Source organism: Agrilus planipennis, unplaced genomic scaffold (genome assembly GCF_000699045.2).
Source record: "Agrilus planipennis isolate EAB-ADULT unplaced genomic scaffold, Apla_2.0 scaffold237, whole genome shotgun sequence".
In the NCBI taxonomy this organism is placed as follows: domain Eukaryota; kingdom Metazoa; phylum Arthropoda; class Insecta; order Coleoptera; family Buprestidae; genus Agrilus; species Agrilus planipennis.
The window spans coordinates 330,061-345,249 of NW_020438951.1; the positions used below are offsets into that span (position 1 = coordinate 330,061).

At 37.3% G+C, this 15,189-nt stretch overlaps 2 protein-coding genes across 7 annotated transcripts in view; both read right to left on the reverse strand.

Moving 5' to 3' along the window:
* The window catches only part of LOC108741152, a 67,088-nt gene extending 65,662 nt beyond the window's left edge, over positions 1–1,426 (reverse strand). Inside the window, exon 1 of the mRNA XM_018475837.2 lies at positions 576–1,426. Coding sequence (XP_018331339.1) covers positions 576–1,409 — 834 coding nt within the window. The 5' untranslated portion in view covers positions 1,410–1,426. The remainder of the gene's footprint in view (positions 1–575) is intronic.
* A 6,792-nt stretch (positions 1,427–8,218) lies between these two features.
* Positions 8,219–15,189, reverse strand: part of LOC108741148 (matrix metalloproteinase-14) — a 58,883-nt gene continuing 51,912 nt past the window's right edge. For 2 of the 6 annotated variants that reach the window (XM_025974828.1, XM_025974829.1), the window contains exons 4-7: positions 13,969–14,210; positions 12,823–13,480; positions 12,394–12,759; positions 8,219–8,587 (exon numbers count right to left, since the gene is read on the reverse strand). In XM_025974828.1, the coding sequence (XP_025830613.1) occupies positions 8,427–8,587; positions 12,394–12,759; positions 12,823–13,480; positions 13,969–14,210 (1,427 nt within the window). In that variant the 3' untranslated portion in view covers positions 8,219–8,426. Of the gene's footprint in view, positions 8,588–9,189; positions 9,284–12,393; positions 12,760–12,822; positions 13,481–13,968; positions 14,211–15,189 lie in introns of all 6 variants that reach the window. The other 4 variants (XM_025974833.1, XM_025974832.1, XM_025974830.1 and 1 more) reach the window with 4 other exon arrangements.

Here is a 15,189-nt window from a genome sequence, read left to right on the forward strand (position 1 = left end):
TGAGTTTTTCTTTAGAATGAAATACTGTTTTAGAATTAAACATTTGATATTCTTCTGACAACATTATTCAAAAGATTTTTACTTTACCATCAGCGAAAATGTATAAACATATTTGTATCCAACTTCAACATGATTAGTCAGTAAAAATTCTGCCATTCCAAAGGACTTAAAGGCTGAGAGTTTTAAAAAGTCATAATTTCCAATGACTTTTTAAACATGGCGCCTGCAAATAAGCCAATTCTCAAGGAAATGGTTTGAGGGAAGATGAAGCAAAAAGGACAATCAGACACAAATAATGGAAATGAATTTAGCATTGCTGTTATTATTACTAATGTTATAAAAGTACAACATAAGTTAATTATTTCGTGAGGCACGAAAAGAAGCACTGCCGATACTAGATGAAGGTTATATTCTATTAATCTTCCTAATGCTTTCTCAGGGTAGATGTTAGAGATTTGGCGTAATGGTGGATGTTAAAAGGATAATAAGGGAAATAACGGAGCGTAATACTGACGTTAAAGGTCCCTTGCTGGCCACAAACTGTAACATCAATGAAGGAAAATGACATTGCCTACCTGGCAGTCGTTGCAGTTGTGTGCTATGGAATAGTTTTGTCCGCAATCGTAACGAGTGAGCACTTCCGCGTATTCGCAGGACATCCGCGCGGCGAGCGCGTCCACCTCGAGCAGAGCATCGAGCAGCCGGTGGCAGGCGTCGTCGTTACGAAGCACGTCGTCGTGGTCCCCCGGCACCGCGGGAAACGGCAACGCGGACAGGACGGAGTGCTCGCAACAATGCCGGATCCTGAGCTTTTCGAGCACATCCCGTCGTTCTTCCGGAGAGTAGCCGCGACGATGGTCGCACACCACGTCTTTGTGCGATTCTTCCAAATAAAAAAGGCACTGATTACTAGTACTGTTACTGTTACGTTTTTTATTATTATTATTTTTATTTTTACTAGCAGCAAACAAAATGTCATCAGCGTGAACGTCGTTGCCGCGCCTACATGAAGGCAGGCACATACTTGTCCCGGGGCCCCACATGGTGGCGGAGCACGCGCCCTGCAAGTCGGTGGCGCTCGCGGGCTGCAGGTCGCACGCCGACAACCAAGGGTTGATGATTTCGAGAGGTGCTGCTGCTGCTGCTGCTTGTTCTTGATCTTGCTGTTGTTGATGTCCTTCTGCGAACGGTAGTAGAAAGGGTGGAAATGGCGGCTGCTGCTTCTGCAATGGTCGAACACTTGGTTTTGTGGTCGTGGTGGTGCTGGTCGTGGTGGGGGTGATGTGGCTATTGGTATGGGCGACAGTAAAAGAAGAGGAAGAAGAAGAATAGGACGATGATGCGGCAAGCACGACGAGGTGGCCGGCCATCAGGAGCAGCACCAGGCCCGCCAGGAGGGCCCGGGGCATTCTGCGACGAGGCAGGGGGCGGTGGCGGCGGCTCGGCGGTCGTCGGTGGCGGCGACGGTCACGGAAACCGCGAGCATCGCGGCTGCGGGCGGCCGGAGTATTCCTCCCCCTTGCGGCTCCAATCGCCCCCGGGGGCCACACGCCAGATGCACCTGCGGCACTTTTTCACTCGGCCGAAGAGACGACCGCTAGGCCAGCTTCTGATTGCGACGATAATGCTGCTTTTGTTGCTGCCTTGGCTGCTGTACAACAGATGAATTAGAAACCACGAGAGAAACAGCTGAACGGAAAACGTGGTGGTTGTGACGGACGGTCCTCCGTCCTCCGCACGAAGACGGCCCTCGCTCATGTCGCCACATTCTTCGACTCGACGACGTCGGCGGCGGCAACGACGACGGCAGTTGCACGGACGCAGCACAACAACAACATCACATCTTCCTCGACCGCGCGTCGCGTCGCTCACTCTTCCACATTCACACTCGCGTACACTATAACGATGGGATGAGACGAGACGGGATGGGATAGGATGGGATGGCAAGAGTTGCACTTGGAAGAAGACGAGCACTACTACGCCGAAGGAGACGATGTCGACGAGGACGACAATTGTGCGAGTCCGGTGCAGCAGTTTCTTGCTTTTTCAACAACGTTCGTCGGTATTGTCGCTGTTGCCGAAACGTTCGCCATCTTGGAAGGAGGTTAATATCGGTCACGGTTGTACTTCCCGCCCGGGTGCGAGCTGTGCCGGCGGCAGTCTCTTTTGCACGGCACCAGTGCGGCGGTTACTGCCCGGGATGCGCACGCGCCGCCACGATCGATAGCCACCCCCAATCAATCGTCGCGCCACCTCGCAGCGGCATGAACACGACGATAGCGACGCCGCGCCGCTCGTTGACGACGCCGACGCCGCTAATCCGCTGCAATGACACACGCACGCACGGCCAGGTGCCGCCGACACGTTGTCCTTCCTTGCCGACGACCGACGTCCTGGCCCAACACACATACATACATACATAATTCGTTCCACAATATACAAGGATCTCTCTCAGCTAGTAAAGGGAACATTTAGGATTCCTTAGCGCAGGAAACCAACCAACTCTCTATAAGACGATATATAATTAACTAGGCTGACAACCCGACGTCTACCGCGGGATGGCCTCTTCTTAAAAAGAATTTATTTAGAAAGATAATTTGGTGTTTATTTTTGGCTGTCGACGTAGAAAAATGCTCACAGAAAGACATGATTATTAAAAGGATCAAACAAAAAATTTTTCTTGAAAACTCATTCTAATAGTCAATTATACAAACGATTAAAAGGACACCAAATAATAACCAACAACTTTTGCTGTTGCCCCAAAATATTGACTGATTATGAGTAAAATCGGCCTCAGTTTTGTCATAAACAAAAGACCAAAAATTTGTTTGTTAGGTTAAGGTCAAGGATGATACTGATAGTTAACAATCATCAAAAGAGGATGGTAGGACATGTTTTGAGACATTAAGGACTAGACTAAAGAGACATAATAGAAGCAGGAACAGGAGTAAATATGAGTAGAAGTATTTAAACTAGATTAGATGACTGCTCACAAATACTTGAATATGAGGAAAACATCTCTGGTCATTGTAAGCATGACTGATTTGATAATAGTTAATTTTTATTCCTAAAAACTGATTCGTATGTGAAGGTTCTCCAGTGTGTGTTTATCATAAAAAAAAAATTGCAGTAGCTATAGGTATCGAATTGAACAAGCCGGTTGTCCTATTATTCCTGTGAAAACGACATCGACGGAAATGATTACAAAAAGCGCCACCAGTCGTCCGGAACCGAAAAAGATGTTGGCTGTTATATGTGACATATCGCACCAAAAGTAACACTTTCGATCTCATCGTTTGATGAGATTTCCGCCAGAAATTGCCGTTGGCGACAACGCGAATAACACCAGACGCTACCCGGACGCCGATCGACGTAATGCGGCGCGCCGAGGCAAAGCAGAAGGTGCAACGTTTGAAAAAAACCTGGTCGCAATGTTTTCCAATTTAAAAACAAACAGAAAAACAATGATCAGCCGGGAATTAAAGATATACCTGCTGTTAAGTGACAAATTTTACTGTTAAGTGACAAATTTTAATAATATCCAATGCATCTTCAGTCATCTAAACTAAATATGATTCAAATGCAATGGATAATTATACAGGAACTACTTATTTAGATTCATAATAAGATTATATAGATGTCCCAGGTGAAATATAAGGGTAATCCGAAAAGAAAACTCTCCAAAAGGCTGGGGCTGAATTTTTCGTTCGTTCGACTTCTGGCTACAGTGCTGAGTATGACTTACGCTTATTACCATCTCAATTAGACCATCTCTTAGCCTGCTACGACGCTCCAGCTTGTCTTATTGGTAATCATTTACAAAGAAGGTTGTATCAGTTGGGGCTGCAATTCGTACCCTAACCTTAACTTCAAATGGGACATGCCATAAAAAGGTTAGGATAGGGTATTATCATTAAAGGTAGATCAGGCTCAATAGAACATCCCTGTTAAAGGGTCGAAATAGGGTGCCCACATCAGGGCCAGATCAATCTAAATAGGACATGCTGTAAAACGGGAATTAACTACAAAAAAGATGTGGGGTTGTCAATGCTCGAAGAAAAAGTCGCGAAGATTGATCCATACCCACCCACTCTATAGTCCAGACTTGGTACCCATTTGCTACCACTATTTCTTATAATGAATGAACATCTGGTCAACGATGCTCAATACCATTGCGGTTCAACATGGGCGTACAGAAACCGTCACATTATTCGTAGTATTGACATTGAGAGTTTATTTTGTTTGCAACACAATCGAAAGGGTTTAAAAACGTGCTGGGATTTTATGGCGTGGTAGAGCTATTAAAATATCGATAAACAGTTACATTTTATTTCTCCATCCATTACATATAGTAACTTAATTTATTTTCGACGAAAGAAGTTAATCCTTTTTTAACGCGATACAGGAGTTGAACGGCGGCCAAAATCTATATATTCTATATCTGTTCGACTATTGCAACATTAAACCGATACTTGGATGATTAATGGCTTGTCCCCAACGCCGTTAGAGGAAAAAACCGTTTTTTTTTTCATTATTTAGGAGATTGGAATAAGCAGATAATCGTTTCTTCTTCGAATATTTAATCAGAACAGAAAATCGTTACGATTTATTGCTGTATTAGATGCTGGTCCACAAAGCAAAGAAAAACCATTGAGGAGCGACAAAAACAGAAGGATGATGGAAACATTTGCAACATTACAAGGTTTAAAACTCATTCGATTACATCATCATTATAAGGTCGTTAACCCTAAGATTGGTTGGACACGTACCTCCACTCTTTCCTATCCCTAGTTAATCTTCCAATTTTTCTAAAACTAGAACAACCCATAACAGAACAAAGGCTTTCACGGCCGGAATCCACGGTAGAACGAAGATTCGGGCTATAGGGCCGTGGTCTAAGTGAACTATTCTGTTCAAACGAAACATCCCATATCCTTAACTATTTCCGAACAGTAATCTAATCTAGGTCTACCTCTACCCCTCCTATCTTCCGTTTTTGCCTCTAATATGTCTCTGACTAGACCTTCATGCCTGAGAAGGTGTCCTACTGACATTCACTTCCATAGAGTCTTCTGTTCTCCTATTCTTTCTAATATTTCTTCATTTCTTACCTTCTCTATCCACAGTATCCTCATCATTCGCCTTTAACACCATATTTCTAACGCTTTTTATTTTCCGCTGCGCCCACCGTCCATGTTTCGCACCCGTACAGCGCTGAGCTCCAAATAAACTAATCAAATTAATTATCAATACTACTCCTTCTGTCCTGATTTATATGACTTTCTAGATACCTAAAATCGGTCACTTCTTCTAAGTTTTTCGTTTCCTATCTTTATATTCGCTCTTTCCCTACTTTTTCTTCACTTGCATACCAGTATTTTTGTTTTACTTTTATTTATATTCATACAATACTGTTTTGTCAATACCGCTTCCATTTTATTTAAAGCTATCTCTGACTCGTCCTTGCTGGATGCTAATACTGCTATATCATCTGCAAATCTAGGCCTGCTAATCTTTTGCCCCTATATATCTATCCTTACAGTTGTACTGACTTTAATGATGTTGATTACGTCTTCGATGTATAGATTAAAAAGTAGAGGTGACAATCTGCATCCCTGTCTGACACCCTTCCTAATATTTACTTTTCTACGTTGCAGCCCCAGCTCTATAACTGCCTGTTGCTCTTTATACAAACTAAGTATCACTCTTCTATCTTTCTAACTCATCCCTACATTTTTAAGTATATTTAACATCTTGTCCCATTTAACATTTTCAAAAGCTTTTTCTAAATCTACAAATCATATGTACGCACTCTTTCTTTTTTCTATCGTTTTCTTTATTGTTACCCGTAAAGCCAGAATGGCCTCTCGCGTTCCTCTATTTTTTCTAAATCCAAATTGATCTTCCCCTAATAGTTCTTCCGTCCTTTTTTTAATCCTCCTCTGTACAATTCTAGTTAAGATTTTTGACACATGGGAAGTTATGTGTTCCATTACATATTTATATTATTTATTTTTGAAAATAAGGTAACTGCTCTTTCTGGTCCATTAGTGACGTAAATATAATAAATGAAGATAGCATCCTGACAGAGCCGACCGCGGCCGGTTAGTTTGCAGTCCCTTAAAATTAAACAACAGCCGCAAGTTCCGTCAAGTCTCCCGAACTAAATTATGTGATGCCTTGCCCTTTATATTATGCGTGTCATGTTTTAGATTAATACACGTAGTTGTGTCCGGGCATTTTGTGTAGAAACACCACCGTTCATTAGCGCGTCCATATTATCAACACTGAAATATTAGAGACAAAACTCTCCCTTGTAATCGTCAACCCAACAAAATGAAAAGCTGTTAGGATTTGTTAAACGAATCCGTCCGTTTGTTTAACTCAATTTTTTCCACGTCGAGATTCGATTGCGGGTTTTACATTAAGTATAAATTGCCTCTTTGATTTGATTTTTAACCGACGAAAAAAACGACGTTCTCAAGTCGACGCCTATTTTTTTTTTGTTTTTTTTTATGTATGACCACGCATAAATTTTTACAGAGTAGTCCGATTTTGATAGTTCCTTTTTTATTGGAAATGGTATACCACGAAGTTGGTCCCATATAAATTTGGATAAAAATTCCAACCCTAAGGGTAGGAAAACAGGGGATGATTGTTGATTGTTGTTTACTCACTAATTGTAATGTATGACCACGTCAAGTTTTGGACAGAATAGCCCGATTTTGATAATTCTTTTTTTATTGGAAATGGCACACCACAAAGTTGGTGTCATATGAATTTGGAAAAAAATTCGAACCTTCAGAGCAGGAAAACAGGGGATGATTTTTGATTGTTGTTCACTCACTGATTGTAATGTATGACCACTTTTGACAGAAATCCAACATCGTAATCCGAGATTGCAGGGGTTTCTTAACGGTTTAAATTAAGGGTAACACCGAAAGGCAATTGAAATAGGTAAATGAAAAAACGGATTTGTAAAAAAAAATGTATTTTATATATATAATAATCATTCGGGCCTACATCAACAACAAAACTGTTAATTAAAACGCACAAAAAGAACGTATAGTTTAATACAGTACTTGGACAAGTCTCTAACGAAATCATTATAAAATATTGAGATTTCACTACATGTATTTATTTACAATAATAATGATCGTCAATCTAATGTATACGTCATGATTATTTTCGTTGTAACTTCTTCTAAATACTGTACTGTTGTGTGATTCTATTTCAAATTAATTTTTGGTCCCATCGTAAAGCTCCACACGTTGTCTACGTTGATAAATTATTAAATTCATACTCACACACGCGATTAAATAACAAATAAAAATTAGACGAAGAAGAGATCAAACGTCTGTCAAGTTTGATTCTGGAAAAAATTAAATTAATTACAGTAAAAGCTCTTTATTCGCGGGGTATACGTTCCATAAATATGTTAATAATTAGTATGGAATAAATTCGCAATTAAAAATTAATCGTTATAATCAGCTTTAGACAAGAGTTTAAAAAATTTAGTAATTTTTTCTTGTTTTGAATTTTAAAATTAATCCACTCGGTTACATCTTTTATAAAAGTCGCCTGGACACGTACCAGCAGTACATACTCTAAAAATGCCGATACATTAAGGGGATTCGGTAGTACACGCACCGTAGATTAAAAACATGCTTATCGGTTCTAGATATCATGAGTTTAATGTTTGGAATAGAAGTTTGAAATTTTATAGTAAGATAGATAAAGCTTTATTCTAACGCCTGTCGAAGGCCATTTTTTAATTTTTTAATTTTTATTGAAAATACGTGTCCTACAAGAAGCATCAACTTTAAGTACTTGTAAAAGCTTTTGATGACCGTATTATTGAAAACCAAAAACGTACCGAGTAAGTGTGAACCTTTGTCTGTTACCACACAAAAAAATTAGATATTTATTTTGCAGTGTTAAATTACAATGTTTAGAATAGAAATCCATGTTTTCGAAAAAATTTACACAGCGGTCTATTGCGATCAATCCCCTTAATAAATGACACCGAGTCCTTTTCTGTTTACCGATTGCATCGGCGAATAATGAAAGTTTTAGCCGCGAATGCAGGAACTGGGTTGCAATTTTTTCACCCGTGGATAAGCAACTTTTACTGTATTCAAACAAAAGCTATTATTTTACATACGTGTTGATCTCTGTTTCGTGGTTTTCTGGAATTAATTAAATAAAAACTGAGATGTTTAACAAACTTAAAGCTATAGGTAGTATCATCATTACATTCTTCTCTTATTTCTAATACATCACACTTCAATAATTTTATTAGTTGAGTTCTCATCAGTCAGTTGTCCATTTAATTAAATGATGTCGTCGTTTATAAAACGACTACTTTGGATAGAATACTAGGTATAATGTTTTACACACGCGCCTTAAAGTATCCGTATACGAAACTATGAACCCAAGTGTGCGACCGCTAGCGCCGCCACTGTTATTACTATCAGTGATGACGTCACATGGTCAACACCTGAATCGTCGTTACCTTGCGACGTCCGTGGCTCGTTCGAGGGCCCATCCGAAGATTCACCTGTTGGATTGCTTTTTTGGTGTTCATCTAACAATATTAAATATTCATTAGTATTTGTCATCACTCATTAACCTGCTTATTTCTTCGACATTAAAATTTGATGATCAATAGTTTTGGTTTTTCCCTTTTGATATTAATAAATTAATTAGTTAGTTATCAATTTTTAATGACGGAGAAATACTGTAATTATACGTAATTATTAATTATTTCACAAAACATAAATAGTATTGTTTTTTTTTACACATTTGTTACCAAAAACATTCGGTATGCTTTAAAATAATTATCGGTTAGTCTGATAAGGTCAAAAATAATTTAATATAGTTATGGGGTAATCAGAATGTACATTTGAGTTCGTTTGTTAAGGTAATTCTCAATTGTTAATCCTTTAGACAACGAAAAAAACAACAGCTTCAGACGTCACCAGAACAAAAAAGACAAAGCGTTATGTTAATTAAAAAAAAAGTTTTGATTGGCAGTTGTAGCAAAACGTGGGGTAAAAAGCGTCATAGCGAAATGTATAAAATGAAATTGGACTTGTCACAATGGTTACTTTTCAAAATTGATAATGTACTATTCAAAAAAAAAAACCGTAATAGACTACTATAAAATAAGAAGCACGAAAAACATACTTTTCGATGAATCGGCGTCTTCAGTACCTGGCATTGCGCTTGGGGTTGGACTCTGGAATGCCGTGCCGTATATTAAAAAACCATCTACGCATAACTGTCAAAAAACAATTGCCACTAAATTCGCAACGAAGCAGGCTGTGCAGAATGCAAACCATACGCAAATTTCCGACCGAAGTTTTAGCATTTATTTACAGAGCAAGCCCTATTTGGTTCGAGGAAAATCTCGGAAATCGTGAAAAATCAAAAACATCAAATGACCATACTTTTTCACAATTAATTTCACAAATTAACACAAACAGTATAGCATCGACTAATAATTAAAGTGTAAGAAAAATGTTAAAAATAATTATTACTTAAAAATTTAGAATTTCGAAAAAGATTGCTAATGGTTTGTACTATCATCCCTAATGATACTTTCAATTAAAAGCAGTCAGAAGGGAGTGAATTGTTCTTTATTATGTAACTCCGCCGACGTTTAGCTTTCCGATCTAAGCTAAGGCTTTTTCAATGTCGATTACTTGGTTAATAAATTATATTAGGAGAGATTGGAATTTTCATACAACAAAAAGGAAAATGTTTGATAGAACCTTTAGGGGGTTGTAGAAGATCGAAATGAGTCCAATAATTTAACATATTTCAATTAATTAATGATGTTTAGAATTTTCTTCTTACTTCATTGTTCACGATTTCGAGAAATTACCTTGTCTTTTATTTTTTTTGTGATAGTTAAAAAATATGCGTGGCAACAGCATTTTCATCATAGTGCTAACCCACGTGACAGATGTCTACCCTTACCCTATTGACCTAACCTTTGTGCCCTTATTAGGTCCCTTACTCACCGACACACAATAATAAATTGAACGAATAAAGTCTACGAAATTTGCTGTACAAAAGCAGTAGATATATATAGTTTGCTAATTCATTTAAATAATTCTTTTTTTATGTTTATTTTCTACATAACTGATTAAAAACTATTTACAGAAATGGTATCTATTTGTAAATTTTTAGGGAAAATTCAAAATTTTCTTACGCGTTTCACTAACCCTATTTCAATAAAGAACTAACTATTTCTGTGGTAAAAAATTATAATAATTATTTGGACTATTTTTAGCTATTTTTTTGAAACAAAATTTTACTTTTAATTGTCTCCGTATATGAAGGGGGTTGTTTTTGTTATTTGCGTATGGCTTTTTCTAATAAAATGCTACAAACAAGATCAGAAACTAACATTAGGAGTTTTGGTCGTCATTATTCCTTTAATTAATTGCAGATGTTCAAAAATACTTTTGGTATCTACCAGAAATATCAGAAGTTAAGCAATATATAATGAAGTATCAGAAAACATATTATGTTCTTTTAATTCGCGTGGCAATTAAGTATTAATTGGTTTTAATAACATTACTTTTTGGTGTTAGAGAAAAAGTTTTAAATATTGTTTATATGTATGCTTCAAAAAAAATGTCTTTAGAACTGTATATGTTTTAAAACCATCCTAATGTTAGTTACAAAATCTAAAAATCACTCTGTATTTAATCGAACTTTCAAATGCATTTTAATCATGCTGTATTTAATTTATCTTATTGACTTTATCGAATAATAATTATTGAGGAAGGACTAACGTTTATAATAGATATCAACAATGCAAAGAAGTATACAACCGCTATATATATAGGTATGTCATGCACAGCGACCAAACTATTTTTTTTACACATGCCAGGGTCACCAGACGTGCATTTTATTATTTATTTATTCAAAATGCCAACTGCATCCAACTTTTTTTACACCTTTGTCTATACATTGTTAGTATTGATGCGATGATTCCAAACAACATAAACGATACCAACAATGAAATGGTACGTTGTATTTTGCCTGTCTATCTCTACGTGAATTATGTACTTACATATAATAAATAATGCAATAAAGCAGATCAGAAAATACACACAGGAAGACTTGCAAGGTTACATATGCCTACACAAACGATGAAAAAAGCAAAGCATATCTGCGGAACTTCTGCATCATTTTTTTGCATACGCGTCCGTATTCGCAGTAATTTCTGCGAAGCTTTAGTAGTTGTGAATCCGATGCGCGATGGAATAAATAATATTAATGTAATAGTTACGACTTGTATCTCGAAATTTCGAATTCGAAGTAGAAATATTGAGTTACAAGTCTAAATTAAAAAAAGAAATACGTTATGCTTTTGTACGCCTTCGTAAAAATGAGTTAAAAGTCCGCAGATATCTACATCATCCCACGTATGTATGTGATAATTGCATGATTTTTAGGTGCCCGCCACCAATAATAAGTGCGTCAAAAACTCAAAAATTATTTGAAATATACATACTTGTTGAAGAGAGCGATTATAAAAATGACAGGCATTATAAATTTACGTTAAAATGGAAAGATCAAGCGCAGAAATCCTGTTGAGTACGTCATTAATATTAATATTATTTTATGCATCTATGCGGGTTCCTGGGAAGTTTGTCTTTAATGATAAATGGGGTAGATCATTAATTAGAATTTTATGGTTGCTTTTTTTTTCATGCAAATGCTCGTCGGCTAATATTAATGGTTAGTAAAATTCCAGCAAATTCTTGAAATATTAAAATTCTAATTCTGTTTTTGTACCAAATTTTAAGAAACTCAAGTTTAATACGTTCAGAGTTTTGTTAATATTTTCACTTATCAGAACTTGATAATATTTAAATGAATTTATTTTGGAAAGACTTATTTAAAATCAGAAATTAACTAAAACGGAAAATTTATTGATGCTAATTTTTTTGATTATTTTTTGGTCATTCAAGCAGTAATTTTCTGCTTTTAGATTTATTGTGGAAAACAATTCGAATTAAACGTAGATTTCAAATATTATGACATTTTTAATTACTAATAGTGGTTAATATGCAATATTAATGTGAAAATTCATTTCCGATTTTCCATTCCTGAGGAAGTTTTTAATGGATGAAAATGAATTTTCACATTAATATTTCAAATATTTACTAACATCAACAAATAAGAAAAACTCATTTGTTTACGAGATATCTACGAAGATTAGGTAATAGATTTCTAGCATTCCTACTACTTAATTGTAAGTCAGTAATAATTGTCTCATGCGCGATCCGAAATATAGAGAAAACATAGAAGAAAAGCAGTTCATACAATAGTTATAAAGAGTTGTCAACGATTTTTTTCTGGGTGCCCTACCTGTGTCGAAAATATCATCTCCCGTACTACTATCAATTTGTGGGATTCCGTTAAAATCGCTCTCGTCAGCAAGTAGCCATCCGTTCGACGTAAAGCGGGTACCTATAGTGCCCCTCGGCGAACTCTTGCAGCCGAACCACCAGTAAGCTGTTGACCTGGGGAACGCGGGATTTGCAGAATCAACAGCGAATTGCCTGTCATTGAACCGATAGTACGCGTTATCTTTGTAGAAGTATGTGTAACCGTTGGTCCATTGGAACGCGGCGTCGAGGTTGTTGGGCAGTCCTTCCCAGTTTGAGATCGGTTTCGGATACGTGCCCTTCACAGGGGGTCGTTGGGACGGGTCAAACCTCCAGAATTTCGAACCTGGAAGAATGACATTTTTATTAAAAATTTTAATACTTAATGATATTGTAAAGGTGTTACTACCTTTAAAGAAATAAATTTTCCCATTCCCGCTCCACACCATTGCAGCATCGATATCGTCTGGGATACCGGTGAATCCTTCCGAAATATCCTTGGGATAATCCCCGTCGACCCTTTTGCCGTTATACCGCCAGTACTGTTTGCCCTTGAAGAAGTAAGTTTTGCCATTTTTGTAAGTGAATGCGGCGTCTATGTCTCCTGGTAGTCCTGGCCAGCCTTCAGATATTAGTTTGGGATATCCTGGAGCTACGGCTTCCCTGGTCAACTTCCAGTATTTGTCGCCCTTGAATGCGTACGTCTCTCCGTCAGCGGAATTAAAAATCGTGTCGATTCGTGGATCGTTGCAAAGTTCCTTGTCTTCGGTGGGCGTCATTGCCGTGGGTTTTCCTACTGATTCTCCTCCGTCGCTGTCGTCGTTATCCGTTTTATCGGTCTTTTCGCCGTACAAAGACTGTATTCCTTCGATGTCGTCGATGTCTAAAGAGAATGCTGGATCATATCCCCGATAAAATGGTGCCATCAAAGCTGATCGAACGTCTGAATGACTTAGACCCAGCGAATGACCGAATTCATGAGCAGCAACTTGGAACAAATTTGTTCCGCGATAACTCGAAATGGTCCAGTGCTCTTGGTTGTCAAAATGGGCGTCTCCACCAAACACCTTCAACAAATGACTATATATTATCCTACTCAGAGGACCTAAATTCTTCAGACACTTCTGTCACAGAGTTATTTGCTGAAGACTTTAATTAATCAATGCGAATAAATTGTACTCCCTTTTTACCAAAATTGGACGTAAAGCCTACTAATAACACAGGTCAACGTGAACCAAGAAATTAGGACCAAAAATATAGTTTCCAAAATAGTTTACGATGTTAAGTGATTGCCACATCAAAGCTGGATTTTGAAAAATTGTAGTTCTTAAGTTTTGGGATTTAGACATATGAAAAATTTTGACTTGCTAAACAAATTCTAAGAGTCTTCTTCGGTCTTTTTTCTTAAGTACTTCATTTTTCGTTGACCTGTGTAATTAATGTTTCCCTTTCGTCATTTCTAAACTGTCTGCTATGGGTACGTTTAAATATAATAAAAGAGAAACTAAGATTTGTTGTGTTTAAAGGGCAAAAAGCTCCCTGCTGATTCACTTACGGGGAAATAAGCGTGAGCTAGGGTTCCACCGGGACCATCAAATGGATCTCCGTCTCCATGTTCGCCAGTTTCGAAGCTGATCTCAATATGAACTTGTCCTTTAGAAGGTTTAAACTTTAAATCGGTGAATTCCGACCATACGGCAAAAGCTTTGGCGATTTCGGCATCGACGTCTTTCTTGACTAGTTTCTTAGGATATTTTGAGATCTTGTAAGTAAGGTTTTTTACCTTCCATCTACTCCCTAACAAAAAAGAAATACTTCGTTTACTTATCTTCAACAAAGCAGAAAATAATATCTAACTCCCCTTCATGGTGAAACATTAACTTTCCTGTTATCCTAGTTTTGACGTTATGTATTAGATTTATACGATACATTGGTCAAAGTGGTAGGACTATTAATGTTAGAATTAAAGAACATCTAAAAAGACGCCGAAGGCTTTTTCATAGTGAAATTAATAAAGTGAAAAGAAATGAAAAAATCTCCCATTCGCACTATGGATTTAATAAATAACCAAGCAGATTAAATTTTGTTTTATTGAAAGGTTCGATCCTGACTTTTGGCGTACATTATTAAAACTTTCGTGGTAAAGAAACGATTCAGAATATATTACATAATAATTGCAGAGATATGAAGAGGGAAATGCACTTTCTTCCTTTTAATTATTTTAATTGAATCGTTCGAACGTATGTTTTGCTATCGACCGTCAAATAAATGAATACCTGTTTGGACAAAACACGAACGTATCAAATGGTCGTATGTAAGTACAAATTGCAACTTATAATACGGATGCATCGGACCAAATCTCCTGTTAATCAGGCGCAGGTATGCTCATTCTGTTTATATTGATGTCAATCCCAATGTCCCGACCAGTAATTGGAAAATCGTTGCGTACTATGTGAAGCAAAAAATTATAATTACATACGTCTACGCACCTACATGCTACATGTAATACCTACACTGAATAAGCAAACAAAATCTGTATGGAATCAACAAAATCATAAAAATAAATAAAAATATAAACCACTAATGTATAGGGTTGTTCGGAAAGTCATTTCGTTTTTTCCCGACAGAGGATTTACTTGTATTCTTTTGCGCGCAACTTCACATTTAAGCCGTATAATTTTTATATGCTTTGAGAGCTCATATAGCAAGGCTTGTGTGTGAAAAATTCCAATTAATTCTACGCAGTAGTTTTTGGTTGGTGCCCTTTTAAATATGG